Raw genomic sequence first — 20,523 nt, 5'->3', positions numbered from 1 at the left:
ATCATGATATAAGACATTAGTCCTTTATTACTATGTCGCTAACAACATCAAACGTATCTAATCTTGCATTGAAAAACATAGGGTTTGATACAAACACCAATACCGAACCAGAAGGAGACGCTTCTTATAAGATATTTCCTGTAAAAGCTTAGAGCTTGAGGAATAAATTGAGATTCCTACATGATTATAAACAATTATGGCTGGGGGAAGGATGAATGGTTTTTCTCAACGGGTAAAGTCAAACAACGAAAGGAGGCAAAGTGCAAAGTCATTTGCTTTTGGGGTTTCTCTACCTCCGTTGCCTTAGCCCGGAGGTATGTAACTCCAGGAATAGAGGATTACAAGACTCGAGTTTCTTTTTCAAATCGCAACAGTCTTCGGCAACAGCTTTTTACTAGCAAGGAAGAGCCGATCAAAAGCTAGCCAAAGATCACAAGCGCCAGCCTATGTAATTATGTCACAAAGAGCTCTTGGAATAAGATTAATCTAAGACGGGTACATAGGCATTAGCCAGTTAATAAAATTCACGAGGTACTGCATCCTGCTAGCGCTTCTCATAAGTGGTACGTGACGTCATTTTCAAATGTTGACAATCAATTATAAATTGAACGGCTTTTTACGTAGGGCAGTGTGGTTTTCTTTAAATTGCCGCGAATTTGTAACGGTCTTTGTAGATCAGCCGAAAGGATACATAGCTATTAAGTTTTATATATGTATTTAGTAAGGATATCAGAGATCCTATTAAACATCGACGTCAGGTCTACTTGCAAGGAGGATAAGCGAAGCATCAGACGCGAGAAAAAGTACAAAGAACTGTGAAAATGAGCAGAATAAGCAAGGGATCTCAGAACATATTAAAGAATTGGAAGGCTAAAAAGCTTGGATTGGAGGAGGTGGGGGGGGGGGAGGTGAAGGTTGCTGCCTAACACCCTAAACATCAAAATCAATATTATTTATTAAGAGAATTATGAAGGGGGAGGGGGCTCAGCTGCTTTAGAACCATAGTTTCCATATAGAAGGGCGTAGAAGCATGACGAAAATTGTGCTTGCTGCCAAGGTTTAAAGGTCTTGCCATATTAACAATGGTTATCCTCTTTAAAAAATGTACAAATACGAACAATATTATGAATCTACATTGTGTGTAATAAGAAAACAAGAGCTTTACATGCAAGTACATTTGCCACTTATAGGTGGTTCTTCTACAATAGTTTTATTGTCTCAGACACCCCGGTCAAGCAAGGCTTTACGAGTTTAAAACACCTTACCCTAGTATTGAGATATCCCAATGATATCAGCTGTTTAAATCTGTCACTTAGGCCAATCATTTACTCAAATAATGTTTATAAAATGAGCAACGTGCTGAGGTGGGCAAGCAAACGAGAACGCTTTAGAAAAATGCCACTACCATAACATCTAGAAAGTCTGAATGACACAAGTTACTGATCACAAGAGACAGGCGACCTTAGCCTAAAAGTGTTGACGAAAAGAGGACGTTAGTGTGTAAAGATGCTCTTAAATGAAGCCTTTACAATAGTGTATATACAAGGTGCATAATGAACTCAGTCTCTTGAACGAACTAAACATGAAACACGAATCTTACCTTTCTAGCTTAGAGAAGAAGATGTCAACATGTTGCGTTTGATTTTGGTGCCAACTGACTAGAGCAAGAGGAATGCGACCTCTTATGAAACTTATGGTGCCGACAGGCATTGCCGCGAAGGAAATGCTGAAACAAATCAGTGTTGCAACGAATTGAAAAATTAACTAATTCAAGACCTATTCAGTGATTAGAGTGAATTCGAAAATAATCTCTGTTTTCACAGAAAAAATAATGCATTTCAAATGTCGGGATTACATTCAACATTGTTATGAGGAGAAAGGAAGACTGTCTCCGTCATTTAACAGACAAATAAAAACAGCAATGGAAATGGCCAATCGTTGATTTTTGCTTTCTCAGTCATGTCTGACAGACGTAAAGATTCAAAAGGAACAAACAAATTGATAGTCAAAAGAAATCATATACACTGGGTACACCAGAGCCCACAAAAGCTGGTAGGAGTAAATGGAAGAGAGGAACGAAGAGGGGGATAGACGAAGAAGCAAAGATGCGGTGAATTTATGAGGATCTATGTGGTTCTGGAACGCTGGTTACGAATCATTAAATATCGGGGACTGAATGCACAGAAAATATATTCGTATTGAAGTAAACTAGACTTTTTCAAGAGGTTTAAGGGTAAAAGGTAGTATGTGATAACAGAATACAAAAGCTCTATGACCGGAAAGATGTGTCTAGCGTGCAAGAAATCTCATAAGTTCAAAGACTAGCATTTTTCATCTCGCAAATCGGAATAAGAGAGGAAGAGGTTGAAGAAAAATTAACGGACCCTCATCCGTTTTGAAATAGACTTTAATATAAGGTGAACGATATTAGAATATCAAATAATCTAGGTGAGCATGGTTTAATATTTGTGGTTTCGTAAAAGAAAGGTGTATTATCCTCCCAGGCGGCAAGAAACGCCGTAAAACATACAGATCAAGAAACTGTTGCCAAGACATGTATTTCAAACAAGGAAGATTGGCCACGATGATTCTTTCCTGGATTAATGCAAACCAGAAGAAAATTAAATAAGCGACGCTGACTAAGATATAAGTTGCTTCCACTTAGATTGTTTACGGAAAACAAAATAAACCAATAAAGGCTTACGGGATTGATTCGAGCAAAAAAGACCTTAGGCGAAGTTCCATTACTATAAATACGACATGTTAAAACGGAGAAAAACCTATCGTTCTTCCAATTTATTTCATTTGACATTCTTTACAAATATGAAATCTAATAAATATTGTTCTGATCTCGGTTTTGATTCAGTTTTCAGTGATTCTTTTTTGTTGACTTTATTCAGGCATAATAATTCAAAGAAAGGCTTCTAAATTTTTTCCTACAAACCTATATTCTCACTGTTTCAAATTTGAAAATTGCTTTGAAAAATAAAAATTTTTTTGCATATACGCAAGCTTTTTATCAATCACGCTTCAGAGTACAAATATCACGATATTGATTGAAAAATCTAAGCTAGGAAATATATGTACCAAGTGGTGGATCGAAATGGGCCGATCAGAAACGCAAGCACGCGACTGGAGAGACTGCCCAGTCATTGCCGATGAAACTGTTATAAGGAGCAGGCTATGTTGATTTGATACATCTTCTATGCACAAGGCAAGACCTATAAGGGAGTTATCGAAAAGAATGCTAGGAAGTGCAATTTGTGTAAGAGCCCAGAGGTGTTTAACGTAAAAGGCAACGACTTGGAATCTACCCCTACAGAACAGAAAAGCCTCGAAAAAATGACAGCAAAATTGTAGGCTGCTAGGCAAGAACTACAAATGATAGAAAATAAAGAAATTAAAATAAAACGAGAAGCAATAGCCCTCATAGATGCCTCTACTGAAAACCAAGAAATTGTCAAAAGTTTGAATGAGACCTCGTGCTGCTTCACCTGAGAACGGTGCAGCATCATAAAGAAATTGAGGTTCCAGCCAATCAGAAAGCCGCACTTTGAAAAGCTGCTCTGTGATTGGCAGGACAAAAAGTTGTCCTGAGCGCCAGTTTTTGAGTAATTTGGATTATGAGTCTCTGTTGTAGCATCCGTAGAGTGAGGCAGTAGCGAAACAGAGGCTCATGGAGTAAGCCTAGGTAATGATGCGTTTTCTAGCAGAATTAAAAGGGCATGGAATTAGATACAAACTCCGCAAGCACTTCATACATAGAATTTGCAACAACAACAAGGCGGTGAAAGGAGAAATAGGCCTATGGTCACGAGTATACTGGCTCTGGCAAGATTAGGAAATGATTTGGACACCAGGCAATGTTTTTGTCACTTCATCGATTTTGAAGGAATAAATTAAAATATAAAGTGTAGCACTACCACACACAGTGAAACTGAAGACATGAAGAAGAAATTAGAAGATCATCAACACGATTTCAATAGAACGCTTGTCAAAGAGGATCGGAGAAAACGGTCTACAGGACTATCATGTGACAAGGGTTTAATGTCTTGATTCCATTGACAAAAGCTATTATACAACGTTCGCTGATAATATTTTCAGGGAGGTGAAAGAAAACCAATGCAAAGTAGAAGAAACTCAATAGGACATGGAGGAGCCATCAAATTAGATACATGTGGCGACTGCTAGAATTGCATTACAAGCTCCTGCCGAATTGCTTTGGCGCTGAGCGGGTTCGAGAGGGGACATGTTGGCACAATAAACGGCTGGAAGAGAGGCAAATTAGAAAACATCTTACTATGAATTTCACTTGAAGTTTGAATTTAACTTCAAACTGTGTTCATCTTTTTTGCCCTTGCTTAATAGTTTCCGACTCTAAAAGAACGAATTGCTATTTGCCATCAAAAATTGATTGATTATCCATTTCAGTGCATTCAAGTTTTTCTATCACAGGGTTTCAAAGTTGTTCACTTAACGTGCAAAAGAACATTTTATCACGAATGTGAATACAGAACATTGAAGGAGTTGAACTCTTTTCGTTAACGAAACTACGTCATCTCACCATCAAAATATGAAAATGATTGGGAGTGTGGTTTGCCAAAATGCTTTCTAACTTTTAGCTAACAAAAATAAATTTGGTAAAACTAAGTATTATAGCTTCTAAAAAGAGCTAACGGAAACTTGGTTAAAAACAGCAGTTGAAAGAATCTTGGAGCATATAACCAGGGCCTGAAGGGAGATATAATTGTCGAAGGAAAACGTGACGGCAGAGGGGAAAGTACCTGGAAGAAGAGATTTCCTTGTAGGTAAGTGATACTTGACCAAACATCAAACAAAGGTGGCACGACCCACTCTTCGCAAGCAGGGCTCAACAATGGACGCGGTCGCATATGAACCGCTATGTCATCTTACGATACATGGACTGACAGCCCTGATCTATTTAGATTGCGTTTATAAGTAATTCTGCTAATCTTAGTTTGTTTGGATTCTAAATCGCATCTCCGGATTAGAACGGCATGAAAATGGTATCAAATCTAATTCAGTCGTCAACATCGATCCTTCTTAGGGCACTTTTGTATCAATTGTGCAAAAATAGCAGACCGTCGTGACAAAGAAATTAAGCCTATTTTTGGAATATAACGGAGGAAAACGTGATCCTTGGACTAATATTTTGATTCCAGAACAACAAACTGATCACTAAACATAGAAAAGTTCGTTTGAGATCAAAGGATGTTGGATTCGTAGCAATCTTGGCACTAACAGGAAGATATCGTTTAAAGCCAATGTTTAACAACGTGAAAGAACACGTGGGTGGCGCACGTCATTTTCTTATGTTCGAAAGATATCCAAATAATCTTTATTCGAACTTGTCAGATTTCAAATGATTCTGTACAGGACGAAGTTTCCGAGCCTCCGAAATCGTGAAAGATGATACTAAGTAAAAATGAATTATTAAAACACTGAAATAAAAAACCGTGAAAGGGAACAATTGAAAACTGTGTAGTTTAGCAGACAGTGTTTCCTAGAATCGACAGAAGGGCTTATTAAGTAGTCTTTATAGTCCAAGGTTTCTACTCGTGTGGAACGTCTAGTTCTAGTAAAGAACTGCCCTTTAGAAAATATTGGAACAACCACCGAACTTAAGTTTGTATGGACTTAATCTTCATTTCAAATGCCCCGAAGAACTTCTGATCAACGCCTTTTAGAAGGAAGACGGGCTGAACTTCTATAAATTTCACTTGAAATATCCACGAAAATTACAAAAAAGAACATCGACATGTTTTTTTGATTGAGTGTAGAAAAATGGAAAAGGAACTTCGCTCGATAACTGCAACAAGATATTTCATTGGCACCGTCAAAAACAGTCGAAATTTTCACTCTCTTGGTTAAAAAAGTGCCATAAAAGACCTCAAGGTTTAGTACAAATACTACGACTAAAAATACAGTATTTTTTTGAAACCAGATCAAAAAGTTGTCCAAAGACATCGATACGCGACCTATCGGCAACATAGATCGACAGATACTAAGAAACTTTAGTTAATATTAACAGACAAAAAATTATATAATTATAATTTTACACGCTTAATACGGGTTATATTTTCGATATCAGGAATCAATCCAAGCAAAACTAAATTGTCAGTTTCTAAATAACACAATATTGATGGGAAATAGAATCGATAAGAAGTAGTCGAGCATTGGCCAGATTTGAGATCATCTCTTAGAGCAGTAAACTTGCTCGTGTTTAAACCTAGTAGAACGGGCTTGGATTTTCAGAGCCCTTAGGGTTTTTTGGACACTCATTAAATCTTCATCTTTGTAAGATTCGATCAATTGTGGTTTATTAGATAAAAAACCCCCAAAACAAATAGGAATAAGAAAATTAGATTTATGATAAAAAAGCTATTGTAAACAAATTTTTCTAAAATATAGTAGTTATATCTAAACGAAACACACCAAGATTAGCGTTGTATTTATTAGAGAAGTTTGCGCGTCGTTAGCGTCTATTACAGAAGTTTGCTGTCCGTAAGCGTTTAATACACTTAAAAATTCAATAATGACGAGAAATGTAACCTTTATATTTTTGACATCTCAAGTTGTAAAATAGCACATAAAAAATAGAGATAAAAAATATTCTTGAAAAGGAATTGAGAGAATAATTTCCATTTTGGAAAATAAATATTTCTAACGGCAAATAAATTCGTTAAGTATATTTTGAAACACTTTTAAATTTAAAAAGAATTTGAGCCAGCCATACAAAAAAAATCAAAATAATGTCATGAAATGTTAACGATCGAAAAAATGGCAAAAAGAAGAATTGTTCAATAATTCAAAACTATTTAAAGTGTTAGTATCTACAATAGAAGATCCATACCCTTGATTTGACCATGCCTTTGTGAGCCCTTAGGTTTGATGCTTAAGATCTTTTCTCTTTTTTCCAACTGCAGGTTCAAGCTTATTCGTGTCCGATAAAGAGACGAGAACGACCGAAATACAAACAGCAATGTCATTGGCTGTTGACAACGAACAAAGTGTCCCAAATCTCGACCAGTGACCCAAATACAATGACAAGTGTTACCAAGTCAAGCTATGTTTCAAAATGTATTGATGGCAGAGAGGTCGCAGTGAACTAACTCTAAATGTACACTGTTATGTCATGGACTCTATTGAAATACACGAAGAAGCCGGGGGTTAAGTAAAGATTGCAGATGGAGATAACCTGTTGTGCTGGATGAATTAAGAGCTCATTATAGTCTTACAGAGGTTATGAACCTCCTTTATCAATGAAAGGTTTAAAATTAAACAGCTTTGCCCGCGGCTGAAGATTTTACTACGGAGAGACTGCATCAGGTAAAAACCATCATCAACCCAGAAGAAAGTGTTACTAGATTAGTTTGATTCGTTGGGAGATTTTCACTACTTTTCCAATAATAAACACGAAACATAAGATTTCATTCATTCAATCTAGGCTACATAGATTAAAAGATATTACAATGTTATCTCGATAGCTGGGAACTTAAAGGAAACAGACAAAATGGCTCAAGTTAACCGAGGCTTGAGTTATTGAAGGTTCGAGCGTATTGTGCAAACCCTCCAACATAAAGTTCGAGGCATAGGGGGGCAGGGGTGGGGGGTAGGGGAGGTTGATTTATAGAGATCTAACTTTAGACTAAGTACGAGCAAAAAATCAAGACACTTCATGCTAGGCTTTGAAACTATTGAAATAGCCTTTTACATAGTATGGTTGAGATTATTTACGACCTTGACTCACTGATTATAAGTGCGACAACGTCACGTGGTTTAAGAGCTAACTTATTTCAGTATTGTTACAATGTGTATGCCATTTCAAATTGAATCCACTTTAGGTTGAAAACATTGAAAAGAAGCCGGGTTATTGCGACAAGGCTGCAAAATATCCCCGAACTCTTTGTGGAAAATTTTTTGGCAATGAAAAAATGGAAAGTTCTTATTCTGTTCCTTGCTTTTATATAGGTGAAAGCTGTTTTCGAAAGACAAAGCATTTGCTAATAATGAAACAGAGCAGGATAATAAAACCTCTCTGGATTTTCGAAGGCAGACAAAGATTCAATCCTTTTTGCTGTAACCTTTCTACTACAGGAATATGTTACAATTACAACTTATGTGATATCAACGTACGTTCCAATGTTATATCTGTTATGCTTAGGTTTAGCTTGGAGAGAGAAGATAGCAAAGTTAAATAATCCTTAACCTATTAGTCGCTTCATAAAGGACGATATTTCCAGGCTGGAACATTTCTCTCCTTAAGACTAAGGCGACAGTCATCTTTGACAAGAAAAATGAAAAGTCACAAACATCATTTCTATCATTGGACGGCTTGTTCTTTTATATTGAAGTAGAAAGCATGAAAATAACATTATTTGATTGATATCATTAGCTTTGGTATTCTAATTAAGCACTTCTGAATCAAGAAAATTTACGAGAACATGTTTAGGAAAATCCTAAAGAAATGATAATACCATGCATGAGAATGAACTATCCGAAGAAAGTTTCTGTGAAATTCGAGACAGTTAAAATAAACACAAAAGAGCCTCCCTTTTTGGACATAAGCTAAATATGTCTTTATTTAAAAAAATGAATAAAATCTAGGACAATGGTTTTTAATAGGGTTTTCAAAGCCTGGTTCAAGCCAATGGGTTTAAAAGCACAAGAAATATTCAATTAAGCAGAGAAAAGCTACTTCACTGAATATTGGCTTGCCCTTTTATCGACACTTAAAAAAGGAAGTTGCTGAGTTGGTTACTAAAGACACATCGTACAAACATGTAATTCACATATAGATTAGCTTTTGCTCTGCCTTAATTAGCGTTAATTTAAGACAAAAATAATTGTTTAAAATTATCATCCAAGAGAAAAGGTATAAGTATTTCTATTTCCAAAATATAACACAATATTAACCTAAATATCGCGGTTATTTTATGCAAACAAGTGACCAATGCTAAGTAAGCAGATCAAAATGTGATAAAAAATTTAAAACTTCTCAATTAAGTACCATTTTGCAAAAATGAGCAAATCAGAATATTTATATCAATATACATTACTAAAGAGACTCATTGGTGATTTGAAATGACTGAACATACACCATATGCACTGCATAAACTGCAATCACTACCCCGCTAATAAATAGATAATTTCTAATTATTAGAAAAACCTTATGCCTATATGGTATCGAGCCTTCTATGACAGACCTGTAAACAGTAATTTTCCTTCACTGCTTACTCTATATGCACACTTTTCCAAATTCTTGAAAGCCTTAAAAAATTGTGTTTCTATCTTTCTTGATTTCAGCTTTCTTGCTGAGCTATTCAAATTCGAAGTTTTGCATCTTGTGCATAAACTTTAAAAATTTTAGGGTCAGTTGCCTTCCTGGTTAAGTGATCCAAATCGTGCGAAATGTTTTGTTCTTTTATGTAGGTTTTTACTGTATTTTCAGTTTACATACTATTTGCCGTTTTACTGTGGTGAAATAAGATATGAAGCATAATAAAGGTACTATAGCTTACTTGAGGTTTTCCAATATTACCTTGAATCCATTGCAAAAATATCCTTTAAAGATAATGAGGAAAGAGCTCGAGAAGGTTCTCTGTTAGGGAACAACTCAATTTTATAGAAAAATCAACCAGAGAGCAACTTTTAGTGTCGACCATAGACAAGCTAGATTATGAAAAGAAGGAAAAAACCATATAGAAGAATGAAGCAAACTTGATTATTCTTGCTACGTTGATAAGGAAATCTTTGCCAACTAGTGAACTCTTTGGCAGTTGATACTTCTTGATGACAGTGAGTTGAATGTAAGACAACTGGAAACTGAATAATAAATAACTCCAATGATGCGTAAGACAAGCAAGGGAATAGGAAAAAGTTAAGTGTCGGGAGACCTTTGAGGATTCAAATTTCAGAATACTTGTAAAGATTAAGACCATTTTTAGTTGAAAGAGATTTCCCATTTTGTCTGATTATTATCCAAGAGCCACAATTAATAAAGAAATCACTCTATAACAGATCAAAGATCAAGTAGCCTAATTTATTATCCCGTTCTTAGAGAAGATTATGCCCTTAAAGCAAATCAGAGAAATTGCCACGAATTCTTAACACGTCCAGCGTTGAGAAGGCGAAAATCTAATTCAGCCATATCGCCAATAACTGATATCGTTTAGTCTAACATGAACATATGATTTTGTTTCAAATAATCCTAAATGAGAGAAAATAGACGCCAGATTAGGCCCATACAAGCTACCGATTCGTGGGAAGGAGATATCCACACTAAAATATTTGATTAAAAATATTCTATCAGCACCAGTCTATCAGTAGTAGAGACACTAAAAGTTGATTTACACGGATTGTGTTTTTTAAAAGCGCTGTCTGAAAAAACCGAGAATAATCTGACAGAGCTGCTTCAAATTATTCTATTAAAGTTGGGATGGAAATGAATCTTTAAGATAGACGATTAGGTCCCGACTGGTTCAATAGACATGGTTCAAAAGAAATAAGAACATAGCGACTGATTAGCTGTTCTGTTTCATGTTAATTGTATGCTACGCTTATTTTCCTTCAAAAGATAACTCTTTAGTGCTTGGTATTAAGGAGACCATTAAGAAACTTTAAGTATTAAACTCGACAAAATGATATAGAACCATAGTACTGATCTTGAATTTTATTTCGTTTATAGAAAATTGCATGTAGTATCAAGGGCACCAGAACTGACGCTCCATATGTTGTACACTAGAAGCAGAAACAAGTTGAGTTGGAGGCAACCAACAGTAACAAAATTAACTAACCGTCTCAAACATTAATATTTTTGTATCCACAAAAAAACGTAATATCATTATTTTGATAATATTAATAAACAGCCTAAAACACATCAAAGAATAATTTTAGTGTTATCAGCTTTGATAGCAAGGTTTTAATTTTTCCGCTCACGTCAAGCAGTAGTCCCCTTGGAGTTATGCAAGACTGCCCAAAGGCTAAACTCATATCTTAAATGAACGACAGAATGAAACTTTATAATTATGTCTGTTCAAATGCTAATTTTGGTTACCGGAAACGATTTACTTATAAAAAATCGCAATAATACAGATACTTTATGAAATTTTGGAAGCAGGAAAAAAATTTACACCAAGGAAAGAGTTACTTATCTTGCAGGGTTAGATTGTCGATTAATTTAAACTGAAAACTATAAATTATAAGTTTATAATAATATATATGGTTTGTTTAACGTGAAAAAGAGAAAAAAGCGGTTAAAATACGAGTAGGCACGAGAAGGGGTTATTTTCGTAATAAATGTAGTTAATGGAAACTTCGACTTTCTGGAATCTAGAAGCCTTTTGGAGTTAAAAGGTTTGCTCCAAATTGTCGGAGGGGGGAGGGGGAGAATGGGAAGGCATTGGCTTGACAAGCCAGGGATATTTCTACGATCATGATTATGATGCTGTACCCTGTTTCACAAGAAAGCATTTGAAAGAGTTGACCTTTCCTCTCCTGACCCATCTTGATTTCTATCTATGTGACATCTGGAAAGTGTTTGTGTGCAGTTGATGCGTGAGAAAACTGAAACCTGAGATCGACGACCCTCATCTTATAAAGCTGGCCAATTCATAGATAGAGGAACATGTGAAATTCAAGAGTGACTGTATAACCGTAATCGAAATGGAAGGGCATATGCAGCAATAAATATAGTGACGGTATTCACTGACTTTTAACTATTTACCAAGGATAAATTATCTTGGATAAATATATCGAGTTGAAAATAGTCGCAATTGTGATAAATGTTGAGCACTCTCCACACTACGTGTTGCAGGCCATGTACTGAAGCACTCTTTGTGGACACATGAACAGTTGATCTTGGTACTCTTCAATTGCGATTGGTGATCTTAAGAACCAGTTTCACTATAGCGATCAAATCACCGGCTTCTGCGATATCGATATTAAATCATGTTTAATCAGAGAAATCATTCAACAGCTATCATTTATCACCGATCATCAATCAGTAATCACGCATTTAGGACGAGAGGCAACTATCACAAATCGTTGATTAGCAGAACTGATGTGTTCATTGGCTCCTATCTCTACGTCAAAGAATGATGCAATGCCCCCAACCCTATACCTAATCAACTTATTGGCCTGCAAGTACTAAATAGCTCTATTGGCTTTAATGCAAGGGTGTCATCAAGGACATAGGGGGTCCACTATTCTGGGGGGAGGGGGTGGGATGGCAAAGAGTTTGTAGTACATTTGAATTCCTTCAGAAAAGAACCAGCTTTGCTCAAGCTCCAAATTTGTCTGGAAATAGTCTTGTTAAAATGTTGCAAAAGTCATGGCATGATTATGGGAAACGTGGTCACATGCACAGCCAGTGGAAATAGCTGGGCTTAAGTCGAGGCATAATCGCATAGGAAATCAATGCGAACAATTACTTATGTTGGATCATCCTTCTTTATCGAAAAGGAGGTCTTCTAGAGTTCGAAGTAAACCAAACCAGTTTTAAGCTCTTAACTAAAAGATGATCACTGATTTGATTGTTTCAGAAACTTAAAAAACATAGATAATTTTTCACTTAAAATTAACATTATCATTAGTATCATAAGAAAGATTTCAACAATCCGGAGCAAACCTACATCGCAAAAAGCGATTATTGGTGTGCCTGTTATAAGCATTATTTGGGAGAAAAGAGCCACGAAAACAGGGGGTGGATGGGGGCAAAGGAATCCACGACCCATTCACTTTTTAAAAATTTAAGTCTTTGATCGCTTTAGACGAGTGGCCCTTTATGTACAATTTGACTCAAATTTACATAGAGTATTCGCTACAGTCGTCCATACACAATGGTTTTTTATCTAAACTCTTAAAACACTCATTTTATGGCTCACTACATCGATATTTGATGGTGACTGAAACGTGAAAGAATTGCACAAAATTTAACGACAGGCACCTTAAGAGAAGACTGATAGAAAATCCTGCTAACGTTTTCCCTCTTCAAAGTCAAAGTCCAGGAGCCTATTTTGAAAGCCAATCAAATATTGATCGGAAAAATATTTACTGTTTAGATTGTGACGTTCGATGAAGTCAGTTGTCATAGCAACGCTAATGTAGTCTGCAAGGGCAAAAAGAAGATCTTACAGGATCATAGCAGAATAACTAGACATCTTAATGTAAAAGTTACTCACTGTTGTCGGTTAAGATCCCTACAGACTCCGCTAATATTGACTGTGGAGGAGGGTGTGATGATGACGACACAAGTAGATTCTGTCATATTACAAGCAATTCCTCTCAATATCCCCACGCCACACATCATAAAAATATTTTGCAAATTCATAAAGTTCCTCTAATGACCTTACACAGGTAGCAAGGTTTATAGAAAAGGTCTTAAAAGTGACCACTTGTGGTCAAATTATGTTCCAAGTGGGCTTTACATGAAAGACGATATGTTCCAAGTGGGCTTTAAATGAAAGACAAAGGAGAAACAAGCCTACTCCTTCCCTCCCCATTTTGCCAACGCAGTGAATAACTTTCCTTCCGCTAAATGTCACAGAACTACGTAAATTGCTAGAGTATGTCCGAGCATCTTCACCATGGCAACCTATCCTTGGAAACTTCGGATTTGGAATCAAGAATAGAGAGACATTACGACTAAAAGGCATAGGTAAAATAGTGAAATTATTAGGTATGAAATCAAAGGGAGGCAGCATGCCTCCGAATACTTTCATAAAGCACTGACATCGGAAGAAACGTGACGTGGGTTGAAAGGTCATGCAGGACTTCTAGTACGTAACAAAGAGCAAAGATAACAACTTGGGACTAAAGCAGTGTTGTAGAGCCAAAAATGTAGAGGGGGGCCATAGACCTTTCTCTATACTGAATACAAAATGATCGTTTTAGTTGTATTCGTTGGCATAGCTTCTCAAAATCAATTTCTTTACCTTCCATTTTTTCTAGGGTTAAATCATTTTCCAATGTCTACCTGTTACATGAATAGAAAGGTCTTAAAAATAAAGAATTCAAAATACCCATCTTGACTCCATACCAATCTTCTCAACCAATTATATATTGGGTATAAACCGCGGCAATTATAACGCATTTCCCAATGGCGTCCAATGTGCAAAGGGCTTAGTTATTTACCATATATGTATTTTTGTGTTTTACTTTGATTGTATTATTATAATGTAGTATAAACATCTAAACATATGTAGTGTTATAATTTTATTATTAGCTATATTTAGATACATGTCATATCCCAAGGGGCAGTCATGACATATTGCTCCTCCTGGGTTCCGTCCTTGTAATGTAGTTTAGTAGTTCGTGTGTACTATTAGTTTTAAAAAAGAATAGAAAAAAAATTAAAATAGTTAAGTTTTGCACGCATTTATTGAGATTTCAGTTATCAAGTGGGCTATTGAGGTCACACATGAAAGCAAATGTCAAAAAGTAACATCTATTCAATCAAAGATTTGATCCTTGAAAGAAATTAGCCGTGGCATTTTAGAATTGTTAAGCAAAAGGAGGAGGGGGCGCAGCCCCCTTCGAAAAGTAGAAGGAGGCTGAGCTCCTCTGAGCCCCCCTCTTCTACAGCCCTGGACTAAAGTGAAAAAGGGTAGCCATGGAAGACAGAACAAACGTAAGTGCCACAGAAATCCCCGTTTTGTCTTGTTAAGGGAAGGATGAACACTTCCCTCGACACTGCCTTTATGCTAAAACCCCTGCAGCCGTTGATAGACGTTGGACTGTTTTCAAGGTTCTCAAACTAAGAATAATAGAAATCGATCTTAAGACAAGTTATGTAGCCAAATGTTATTGATTATTCATCTACTTGGTGAGATTACAGCTTTAAAATTTGTACCATACTAGTAATTCTAAATTCTTTTAGAATTTAATTCATTCGACGCGGTTTTGAAATACAAATATAGATACAGACTGATAATTGGCTTTTTATTTGCAAAAGGATCGTCTTTTTAGAATTTTATCAAAAACCAGACAAGATCTAAATAAGTCTAATCATCACTGACGTAATAGGTATAGAAATCTCGGACATTTTAAAAAAAACATGAAAAGACGAACAACGGTTGATGTATGAATAATTATGGTAGAGGTAAATATATATCAAAATGAAAGAAAAATTATGGAAGGATTGGAAAATTTGAAATTGAGACAAATATAACAAATAAGAAAATAGAAGTCCCATGTCAAAACAATTTTTGACAACTATTATAAAAAAGTTGCGGTCACGAAAAGCGGTCCCTTTCGAGTTAACAACCGTACTACTTTTAGAACATCAGGCAAAAATTGAATTCTCGTCATCGTTTTGCACGTCACGAATAGAAAAAGAAAATACATATGAATTAAAGTTTGAAAAATCTGATGGATACAAAACCTCTGCTTATCAACAGTTCAACTGATGTTACTGCTATTTGTTTTTTGTCTTAAATGTTTGTTGGAGAGTTTATTTGGATTTTACCGTATAAAAAAGGTGCAACGTGGTAAAAAGTGTTTTTATTTTTTAATTTGCTTGGTGAAAAGATGTGGCGGAAGATTTCAATAATCGTATCATATGCACTTAACCAATTGATTTGTGGATGTCATTCAGTCAAGACGAAATTTATGCGGCCCTGTACAAATTGCGTACGAGATTATTTTAAAAAATAAGAAACTCAAGGATTTTTCAAGGGTCTTTATCGAATGTTAAATGATTTTTGCCAAAGCCATTTGAAATTTTCAGTGAGTGATATCGGTCCCAGAAAGGTTGCTGAGCACCAAATTAATAAAAAACAACGTTCAAACTACGCCCAAATCCAGCTTTTTTCTCACTTTTTATGATGGTTTTTCAAAGATTGACGATAGTGTCTGAAGGAGGGGGTGGAGCTTTCCGAGACTGCCGAAGTTGGACTATTGTGAGCTCCATTGCTAGTTGCGTCTATTTGCGAAGAGAGGGCCATCGTTTCAAGAGCCGTATGTTTCACTTACAGTTTTGATTTAAGAAAATAGCTGTTTAATGGGAGACAAGCCATTACCCATTACCTTATTTTCCTATCCCCCTAAAAACTTGAGAGACGCAGCGCCAATGGAGGTTTGATCATTAATATGCCGCACCCTACTTGAGCCAACAGGGCAGCTGTTACCGATCCCTCACTAAAATTTGCCTTGTCCGAATAAAACGTGCTTTAAACTTGTGAAGATGGCTGTGTTAAGTATGCAAATGATATTGTCAAAATACTATCTTTCTCACCCAGTGTCAATGCTACAATATTTTAATTGGAAAAGAAAAGAAAAGGAAAAGAAAATGGAAATTAAAAGTAAAGGAAAATCAAATGGACTTACTTTTCTAACACCTGTGTATCACCAACAGCAAAATTCTTAGACCAGTAAACAGGGCCCTAGATAAGGTCTTGAGACGCGCAAACCGCTTTTCCAATGTGTCGAAATAACACTGCGATTTGCTAATCTCAGTAAAATTTAGAAGAAGCAATGGCTTGACACCCACACAAAATTTTCTCGTCCCAAACTCGTTATCGAGGCTTAGCTTTTAATCTAATAATTGCATGCGAGATAATGACCGTAGTTACATTAGAATGCGCAGCAATATCGGATAATCGTATTGATGCTGTGAAGGAACGATTAACCATTCATTGACAACCTGTTGTACGTGGACAAGCACTGGCAATAAAGGGATCAAGAGAAGTATGGGTTAAACAGGCGAAGAAGACACTTCAATTTTCCCACTTAATCCAACTCACTATCAATATTGCAGATACGCTCTGCCACCATCTGCAGTTTAGATAAAGAAGCCAGACATTCGACAGAGCGACTAACAATCCTAGGATCGTTTTGATATTTATCCTTTATAATAAATTATAACCGAAACTTGTAATCGATCTTTTTCTACGTCTGTATTGTTTCTTATTTCAAATACGATAAAACTATAAATAAAGTATTGATATCAGGACAGAACTGGTTAGGGGTCACATGGTTTACAAAATTTCTCGCTAACTTCTTGCATTGATCCTTTGCATCGAAGTTACTTTCATCTCAGAATCTGAATGGTTTAAATGACGATTCAGTGGAAACCAATAATTATGAGAGATTTCGAAAGCTATCACGTGATTAGCAGTATGACAAATGTAGGAATGCAGTTTTTAAGGCGGTACTCTTTAAGAATTTTGATTTTATGATAATTGTTGATTGTATAAGCAAGAAAGGGGAGTGTCTTGTGATTCGGTATCTAGGAGTGATATGCTTTTACGATTCCAGTGAAACATCTTTATCTTAAAACACGTTGTTTTTGCCTCTTTTTCGTGAGAAAATCTTTGAGTTCCCAATTCGAGTCTCTTGAAAGAATCCATGAGACACGCTACACGTATAAGGTACTTGACAGTCTAATGTAATGGATTATGGTATGATAAATATCAAAACGTGACGACTTGCAGAGAAATGATTTATAGAACGGCTGCAGTAGCGCGACAAAGGGCAAAACCTAAAGCAATCAAAATTTTGCTTGGTCTTGTGAGTGGGATGCTGATCCAATATGTACTACGTGCTGCAGCTTCTGCAGAGTGCAAACAATGGGTGGCTGTGGGTGGAAAATCCAACAAATTTCAGGAGGAAAAACAAAATATTTGCTCAGGAACATATCAGCTAGAAGCTGAAAAAGAAGAACCATTCCAAAGTCGCTCTTGTTAACACAATCACGAAACTGAGATACCTTCTAAACAAAAAAAAGGAAAATTGTCATTTTTCCGTTTAGAAGCATACTTCTACAATTGAAATGTAATTTCAAGCATTTTCCTTGCAAATCTCAGTCTAAGTGACCAAAAAACAATTGCCAGGAGCCTTTATAAAACAATACTTTATATTAACGCTTCAGAGAGATGAAGAGGCATAGCGATATTGAAGCTTCAGAGAGACTCGAGAATTTGCTGGAAAACGATTCTCTTTAAGAAAGATGCGATGAAAATGATACTTTCAGACGATCAGATCTTTAATTTCTGGTTCTATTGAGATATATGGTAGAAAGAAGAAATCCTTGCGGCTCATTAACAGTTCTGTCCATGTTTCACTTAAACTGCGTTACGTTTTTTATTGTTATTTACTAAAACTTTAGAAAACTTTCAGGACTTAAAATAAAAAACAAAATTAAAAGAATTCGTACTATGTCTGAGCTTAGATTCTTAAAAAATGCTTGTATCAAAGACTATGGAAACCCGGTAGCAAATATTAGTCACCAGACAAATGTAAATGGCAATTTACTCTATTTTTTTGAAATTATTTCAATCATGCCTTTTCGCAAAATACATACTTTGACTGCATTATTACCACGCATGCTTGATTTAGGGTTAAGTCTACAGATGATATTGAAGTTTGAATTGATGATAAAGAAAGCCAGATATGATTGACTGGGAAGTTTCACATTTTTTCATCCACTTAGAACTATGCAGTGTTTCAGATACGCTTTAAAGCACAAATTTATTCATGCACATATTAATAGAGCATCAAAGTGCAGTGTTTGTCTTCGCGATTCGTGCCCTGCTCTGGTCCTGCACATTGTTTTTATTATTAAAAACCAATCTTTACTTTATACTGCCTTAAAAACGCGGACCTACAATCCTTGCCAAAAATAACTGGAACACCTTCCCATTGCAGCATGCAAATAAACAAAGCAAGTCTAAAACTACCTCACCAAAATATCACTGCCGCTTCAAAAATTTCGACCCCCTCCCCCCGTACAATGTTGATTTATTTTCTCAATACTTTCATACAGCTTTCAGTCAAGAAATTTTTACCTTCAGGTTCAAAACAGCCGAATTGAACAACATTGTAATGGGGGGGGGGGGGGGTAGGGGAGGATTTGTCAAAAAAGCTCCAGCTTTGCACAAGAGTTCGAACAATTTTGGCAAGGATTGTAGTATCGAGTCAAACATAGCCTTTTACATGAAAATACAGTGTTGATCCACAAAATAATAACGACGTGATAGATAATAGTTGATTAACAGTTATTTTGGGTGATAAATTGAAATAATAGATAAAGAATAACGAGCTTTATGAATGATACTACCTAGAGCTAAGTCGTTCGTTTGGAAGCTTGAACAATAAAAAAGGAAAAAAAACAATAAACAAAACAAATGAAGCTACATATTTGCAACTAGAACAAACATCTAAATGTCCTATGGCGCAGTTTAAAGGGTTGGTCAAGCAACCATGTAGCTATAGATGTCGGCTAGGGTGGGAAACCCGAGCAAGAACCATTCCTGAATAGAGCAGGCTTTAAACAAGAATACAGATATAGAACAGACATATATATACTTGAACCAAATCAAGCTCACGGAACTCTAATTATGACCACTTTTCAAAATATAATTTGGAAAACTGTTGCCAGAGGTGACAAGTTGTTGTCAAAATTTTCATTTAGGGGCACAGCCCATCCCCATGCCCCCTGCAGCTACGTGGCCATAATCAAGACGCACTGCACACATTCGTGTATGTGGTTTTGAATTTTTGAGCGGCTATGACGTCATAGCTACGTCATAATTGTGACATTTGCTTTATGATATGTAACGATTGGGTAAATTGGAGTTTATATAAGGGAACGTTTATACAAGGGCTTGACTAGAAAGAATTTAATTTTACTCAACCATCGTGCAATAATGATTATGTTATGTTTAACATAGCATTCTTCTGCTCTCAAAGAGTGAAAGCATTCTACATTGAAAGCCACTTAAATTTTTTCAGTTATCATACGATTATTTTCGGAATAATGGTGCGAGAACAGCAATATTGATAGCGAGATATTGTATTAAGAATGCAAAACCCTTAAGGCAAGACGCTCGTACGTGTATGTCATGTACCTGGGGTACGCAGTTCAGGAAATATACTTAGAGGGGAGAGGATATTGCAAAGGGCGTAGAATAGCTGAGGTTTTAATGTAAAAACGGGGTAGGCACTGTAGCACGGAGGACAATAAGAGGGGCACAAAAAGAAGATTGATTAAGACGACTTTTCCAGAGAAATAGTTGGTTGGAAAGTTTAAAGAAAATGTTATACACTATTAAACCAGCCCAAAACATATCGAAACATGAAATGAATTCCAAAAGCGAACAATAACATATATTGAGACGGTTCATGACTTCAACCCTATTTTAAAGGACACCTACATACAATTTGTTGTTTTGATAACGAAATAGCGTCTGACAACAATCGCCCGTGTCAGAAAGAGCGATCTCTCGGTAAAACTCAATGAAAATACGGCTTATAAAAAAAATAAAAATTCAAACAGTTTCTTTTCTGGATAACATGCCAGTTAATGTCACTAAAATTTGTTTCGTTGAAATGATAAAAGTGATAGAAGATATTAATGGATCAACATGAAAAAACCTTTTGCGAAGTAACACGTTAAAAATGAATGCCAAGAAAAACGTAGAAATCAAATGCATTCCAGCGTTTTCTAACTGATTCACGGAATAGTTATGACAAAAATTATGGTAGAATGGATAAAAACTTACC

General features: G+C 36.0%; 1 protein-coding gene across 3 annotated transcripts in view; it reads right to left on the bottom strand.

Annotated features, from left to right (window-relative positions):
* LOC148958153 (uncharacterized) overlaps positions 1-20,516 on the bottom strand; it is a 37,138-nt gene extending 16,622 nt beyond the window's left edge. Inside the window, exon 1 of one of the 3 annotated variants that reach the window (XM_089113487.1) lies at positions 6,875-20,516. In XM_089113487.1, the coding sequence (XP_088969613.1) occupies positions 6,875-6,889 (15 nt within the window). In that variant the 5' untranslated portion in view covers positions 6,890-20,516. Of the gene's footprint in view, positions 1-1,600; positions 6,847-6,874 lie in introns of those variants that run through there. The other 2 variants (XM_089113489.1, XM_089113491.1) reach the window with 2 other exon arrangements.
* Between the last annotated feature and the right edge of the window lie 7 nt (positions 20,517-20,523).

This window comes from Rhopilema esculentum, chromosome 17 (assembly GCF_057945365.1).
Source record: "Rhopilema esculentum isolate cy_ngs chromosome 17, ASM5794536v1, whole genome shotgun sequence".
NCBI lineage: Eukaryota > Metazoa > Cnidaria > Scyphozoa > Rhizostomeae > Rhizostomatidae > Rhopilema > Rhopilema esculentum.
The sequence above is the reverse complement of the archived record's forward strand: the minus strand, read 5'-3'. Positions and strand labels throughout refer to the sequence as shown.